General features: G+C 35.3%; 1 protein-coding gene across 1 annotated transcript in view; it reads right to left on the reverse strand.

The window, feature by feature from the left end:
• Window positions 1-1,772: 1,772 nt before the first annotated feature.
• Window positions 1,773-6,910, reverse strand: part of ODF2L (outer dense fiber of sperm tails 2 like) — a 58,842-nt gene continuing 53,704 nt past the window's right edge. Inside the window, 2 exon segments of the mRNA XM_023730499.1 lie at window positions 1,773-2,417; window positions 4,799-4,964. Coding sequence (XP_023586267.1) covers window positions 2,289-2,417; window positions 4,799-4,964 — 295 coding nt within the window. The 3' untranslated portion in view covers window positions 1,773-2,288.

The following is a 6,910-nucleotide window of genomic DNA, read 5'->3' on the forward strand; positions in this document are numbered from 1 at the left end:
GGTTAGCAGCTGAGCGCTTAACCACTGCACCACTAGGGCTCCTTGTGTCTGGCATATAGCAAGTGCTTAATAAATAATAGCAGTGCTGTTGCTGGGCTGCCACTGGTGTTGTAGCTGCAAAGGGAAGACAGCACTGTGCACAGAACCTTAACTCTCGAGTCAGAGATTTGAGTTCAAATGCCAACTTTAAAAGTTAAAAGCTTTATCCTGTAGCCACAGTAATTAATTCCTCCATGCTTATAGTTTTTCATGTCGAAAACAAATATGAATACCTACCACTTTCAATATCCATCCCTGTGTCTATCCACAAACATCAACTGAGTATCTACTAGATATCAGGTACTGTGTAAGGGCTGAAATACAAACATGAAGATAACAATCCTGCTCTAAGTAGCTCAGTCACTGAGCATTACTCAAGAACCTTAGTTTCCTTTTGTGTGGGCATTTCTTAAGGCTCCCTTGGCTTTAGCAGATGAAGAAAGGACCACAAGGGTCAAGCATGTTAGTACCGTGAGCACTATGACTAAACGGAAAAAAGTTGGGGGGAGGGGAACACTAACCTTGGTAGTGGATGCTAGGCAAAAAATGTGGCCAGTTTCTGACATTAGTGTATTTTGCTATTTTAAGAAAAATACTATGAAGCAGTTGGGACACTGGGAACGTTTAAGTCTCTGTGGATGATAAGGCAGTCTTAGGAGTGAGTGGACCAGTGAGGAACAGGCCTCCACTTCCAATGGGAGAGGACATCCTGGAGGAGAATGAACTCTGTTCATAGATAGCCTGAGACTGCATAGTACACAGTCTGCCTCTTTGAATGATCTTTTGAGATCTGACTGTTCCTTTGAACAAACAGCTCTCAAGCCATGATCTAAGAGGAACCACTATTACCTGATCACGTTTTAGAGTATTCTGCCTTAGCACATAGGGTAGGAGTTACAGGGAACGAGTTCTTGGTATCTCTCTTACTTCATCCTAATATTAAAGAACTTATCCTGAAGCTTCTTGGTATTAAGAGTGTTTATTTTGATCATCCCATGTGAGCTGGCCATGGAAAGGGTGGCACAAGTTGTTCCCCTTTAATATTGTAGTTAATTTAGAGGCTTTAGACTGTCTATAATAATAATATCAGACAATCACTAACATAAAATAAAGAACAAAAGAGACTATGAGTTGTTTGGAGAACCTGAATGCCTATTCTTTATAAGGAAACAACACAAGCCAACTTGTTTGCATCTGCCACTGTCACTTGGCATTTAGTAGCTATGACTTAAAATTCTATATTTAAAAGATAACAGAAATTATAATGGCATCTTAGCATATACTGGAAACCCTGGTGGCGTAGTAGTTAAGACCTACGATTGCTAACCAAATGGTCAGCAGTTCAAATCTACCAGGCGCACCTTGGAAACCCTATGGGGCAGTTCTACTCTGTCCTATAGGTTCGCTATGAGTCGGAATCGACTGGACGGCAGTGGGTAGCATATACTTTAAACAATAACAAGTGTACTGAGATACTTGGTATCTTTAAAAAGTATGTCATTTTACCATTATCAAAAACTATAATTCAAAATGTTTTCCTTTATATTAATATGTACAGCACCACAATGTAAAACAATTATGTACATTATTTAAAATCCTATATTTGGCTCATAAGGAGCCCTGGTGGCACAACGGTTAAGCACTGGGCTGCTAACCAAAATGTCAGCAGTTCAAACCCATCAGCAGCTCTGCAAAAGACAGACCTGGTGATCTGCTCCCATAAAGATTACAGCCTAGAAAACCCTATGGGGCAGTTCTATTCCATCCAATAGGATCACTATGGGTCAGAATCAACTCAATGGCAATAAATTTTTTAAATTTTAAAAATTTTTTTAATTTGGTTCATAATTGGCCCAAACTAATTACAAATTCACTTGAATGGTGGACACAGATAGTCACAAAGAATAATTTGGCTTCTTTTGCATGTATGTGTGAAATATATTCTGAAAATCCAATATGATTTAAATAGATACTAAACCAGAGTTAAATATTTTATTTTTAGAATCATTAAACAAATAAAAAGAACTTTTAATATTATAGGTGTTCTTTATTTCAGAAAAGAGTTCTAACATCTATCTTGTTTTAAAGTTTTAACTGGATAATAAATTATGTTTCAAAAATCTTTACATGAAACTCTCATATTACCACCCATAAATCATAAAGTATAACCGCAGGTAGTTTATTTTTTACCTAAGCACTTTTTAACTCATAGTAAAAACCTATTGTTTATAGAAAATAAAGTTAACAATTTACCCAAACATAGTTACATAAGAAGTTTTAAGAAACTGCAAATAATTCTTAATACTCTCATTTTCATCCTCCGACTTCTCAAGACTATGTTGTATTTCTTTCAAACATACTTCCTGATGTTGTGCTTTCTAAACAAAAAATAAATAAATACAGATGATCAACAATGACATTCATATCAAAGGACAATACTCATATACACATACATTAACTGAACATATACATACATTAACTGAATACATTATTTTTGATTTTTTAAAGAACAAATTCTCACACTTGATGTGTTCATTATTAATTTATCTCAGATCTAACATTTCCTTAAAATCCAGATTAAAGCACATACATGGCTGATCTCTACTGTAATATAGTTTGTTGTAATACACATTCACACAGCCCTAAATTATTACATATTTAACATGATTAACTTAAATGGCTTTCATTTCAAACCGTCATAATTAATTTCCATTAAATTTAACATGACATATTTTAATACGAGTTTTTTTTGCTATTTTCTCTGTCTGAAAATTCAAATTTTATACCATGACCTTTACTGTCTTAAAAATGGATTAAATTCTAGTTTTAATAACATGAACATTTTATTTTTAGAATCCTTTATCAAGTAAAAAGAACCATTAATATAACCAAAAAAACCAAACCCGTTGCTGTCGAGTTGATTCTGGCTCATAACAACCCTACAGGTGTTCTTTATTTCAGAATAAATTAAAAACCTAACACATTTTTTAAATATTCAATTGCACATAAATTCCTAAGTGTAGATCTGTTCACAGAAAATGCTTTACAGACAGGCTGCAAATACCATATAGTTTCCAACTAAAATGTAGGCACCTTGAGAAGAGAGATTTTTATTTCCTTCGTATCAGTTGTTCAGTGATACCTGATATCTTCTTAAACTGAGCTATGCCTGTCAGGGGAAGAGGGGTGGTGTGAAGCAAGTGCTAGGCTGGGCTATACAAAGTCACAGAATGAGCACAGAGAATCTGCATGGAGCATCGATTTAACTCAACAATTTGGAGAGAAAAATATTAACACAAACATGCCTATAATGTAGGGTAGAATGCAAAATGTGCATGGATTTTAGGATAACACATAAGACTTCAAAAAGACATCAGGCTTCAGGATGCTAAGATCACCCTTGGGTCTATTCATCTACTCCACTCTCCTTGGGAGGACTTGGACAGAAAATCTGCAAAGACCTGCTACTGTGGGCAGGGCATGTGGAAGACACTGGGATACAATCAACAATGAGATAGGCTCTCAGGGTACTTACAATTCAATTGGGGCTAAAGCATGTATACAAAATATATACTGGGTTGCCCACAGAACTGACCACTGGGAGGCACAGAACACATGGCGCATTTTTCAGCAATGTGAAATCCTGCCATAAGCCTAAACGTATGCTTAGAGTTCTAGATTTTTACTATTCCAAGAGTTATCAGGTTTAACAAAACATCAGATCTTAAACCTATTTATTTAGTAGTTTTAGCCAAGTACTGGAAACATTATAGCAAAATCCACTTCATCTTGGTATACTTATTTTTTTCGGATGCTTCAATTACAAAAAGGACATCATACATATTTTACAATATCAGGAACTTGGTGGGTACAAAAAAAAAAAGTTCAGAAATAAAGGAAAGGCTGGTGCTAAATTAAGTGATAAATGCTTTCTTCTGATTAAATTGTCATGAAACTTTTGATGGCAATAAAATTAAACTAATGGTGCATGCCAAAAATCATTTAACTTTTGAACCTTTCAGTTTTTCAACTTTTTAGACATTTGAGAATGAAAAATACTTTTCATGGGGTTTCTGGCTTCTGGTAAAAATAAAGTATCATTATTCTCTATGTCACTGTTAAGTAGATAGTTGTTGAGTAATATAATCATGGACAGCGCTAGCTTTCAGAGTATCTTATGCCAACAGACTATTTCATGAGCATTTAGTAAAAAAAATAAGAAGACTAATTAAACACAGCTAATTTGGTATTCTCATTTCATGGCTCAGTTGACCAAATCATCCATCCCATATGCAGGTATAATAATACTGAATATTTACTTAAAATCAACTTATAGTTTTCCAAAGTATAATATTCATTACTCAAGGCTGATATAAAAATCTAACTTATAAGAATAAAATAGTTTAAATTATATTTATCTAAAAAAATGGAAAATTCATACCAGGGAGAAAATAGTAGATTATCTCTGTAACTTTCATTAAGCAGCTGTCATGTAAAAATAATATGCAGCTAAAAGGCCTGATGAGACTTGGGGGAAATATAATAGATGCTACCTGGGAGACAGGATAACAAATTCTTTGGCCTGATCTGGACATTTTTATTTTTTATGATATATATTACTTATTATTTTTAATATTATCAGTAAAGCAGTATCTCTGACTCCCCTCACTTCTTACTTTAACTATTTAAATTATATGGCAAGAATGTTAAATGCTAATATATTTTATATGATAACGTTTTAAGCCATACTAATACTTACGCTGCTAAATTTGCAAACAAGTTGATTTTGTTCTTCATTTTTCTTTCTAAGCTCAGTTTCCAGATCTAATATTTTAATTTGTAAAGCCGTCTCTCGAGATGACATTTTCTCTATTTCTTCAGATACCTGTAATTTTATTAAAAGAGTAAAATAACAAAATTGCTTTCTTTAAAATATGATTTAAAGCCTTTGACATAGTTAAACCATACTTTTAAAAAAAAATTAGTTGGATGTTAAATAATTAAATAATGTTTAAGATGTTCTATCTTGAGGAGGCACATAAAAGTATTTAAATTAATCTTTGTAGTATAAGTTTAACTGCAAAATTAGCTTGAGATGAAGAGGTATGTATACTTCCACTGTTCTGTGACTTAGGAAGGTGTTTTCTCCAACAGCATATTTTTATTACATACTGAGACCAACTGCCATGTTTTCACAATATTTATGTTCATCATAGTATCTAGAGCGGTGGTGAAGAATCAAAAGCTCTTACTAAACGCTGATTATAGGTTTGATGGATAGAATTTGGGTGGGGGTGCTGATTCATAAACCTCACACACAAAAAAAGGAGGAATAATTTCTTTTGAAATGATTAGTGCTTCATTCATTCACTTCCAAAGTGGTCTGAAATTTATGTATTTCTCTGATAGCTTATTTTAGAAGAAAGTCCATCTTAGCTATGTTCACCCGAGGATTCAGATATGTGGGAGCCTATCTGGAAGAACGGTACATTGGAGCCACAGGAATGACAGTGGAGGCATGGACGAGCCCAGGAGCAAGGAGTTAGTAGAAAGGGTTGTTCTCTAACTTCACTCCTGTGGACTCAGTTCTAAGTTACTATAAAGTAAGCTACAAAGATGTCTTCTCCACAGATTCCAAGAGTGACTGTGAGTGAAGGATGCTAGCAACATCTGAAGTTATGAGAAACAGAACCCTCAGGACAAATATCCGTGCCCTTGGCACTGCTCCCTCAGTGTGGACAATGGTGGCGGGGCAGTGATGGCACTCCTTACATGAGCAGAAGCTAGAGACAGTCCCATATTCAACTGCAGCAGGACAGAAAGGAGAGGGCAGATACACCTCTTAGGACTCTGAGCACTTTGGGGAAGGAATCTGAAGGTAACTGGCATTTCCAAAGTCTACTTAGGCTGAAACATGGATATAGTCCTTTCTTATTCCCTTCTAAGGGTTGGTGGAGCTGAGAAATCTGGATTACATGTCTACCATTGGCAGTATGTTTTACTACTTAATTTTGATTCTATGATATGTCTCTCAAAATCCATTTTAACCAAAATATATCTGTGATACTTGTGATATAAAAGCCATATTTCAAAGATATCAGATTTTATCTGACTCTTGTAGAACTGACATTAACTGGGGAGGGGAAGATGATAAGTGGAAGAGAGTTTAGAGGCAAGGATTCAGAATTTGGTTTTGGAGATGTTGAGTTTGAGATGCCTATGTTGAGTAGACATGTAAGTCAGTAGGAGGATATATGAGTAGATTTCAGGGGAGAGAGAGGTCTGGACTGGAAATATAAATCTGAGAGTCATTAGGGGATGGATAGCCCTTTTTAGCATCATTTAGTCCTCTGAGGAAATGTATCATCCCCATTTTACCCTTTAAGAAACTAAAGCTTAGGGAAGAAATAACTTGCCCTGGGTCAGGTTACAAGGTGTTAGAACAGAATTCAAGTCCAATTCCTGTTGTACTCCAAAGCTTATCCTGTATCATTTCAGGGTTAGATTTTCAAATCACTTCATAAATTTATCTCTTCCTTGAGTTCTTCTTGAACCATTTCTCCTTACTCTCAGACTGAAATAACGCCTCGCTCAGTGTACCATGTACCCTCCCCCTATTATAGCACCGACATGTTTTTGTTCACTAGAACTGTGAGTATCCTGAGAGCCGAGGCCAAGTCTTATTCATCTTCCCATCTCAAGCACTAACAGACTGCCTGACACAGCAAGGTACTCATTAACTGTTAACCACGTGGATTTAACTAGAATTTAATTCTTGCATCTATTCATTTATGTAACAATATCTGCCAAAAGAAAAGGGAGTTGGGCTTTACAGCTCACTGGATCCTGATCAAAACATAAATTTTTAATA

The sequence above is a fragment of the Trichechus manatus genome, unplaced genomic scaffold (genome assembly GCF_000243295.1).
Source record: "Trichechus manatus latirostris isolate Lorelei unplaced genomic scaffold, TriManLat1.0 scaffold00003, whole genome shotgun sequence".
Classification (NCBI taxonomy): Eukaryota; Metazoa; Chordata; class Mammalia; order Sirenia; family Trichechidae; genus Trichechus; species Trichechus manatus.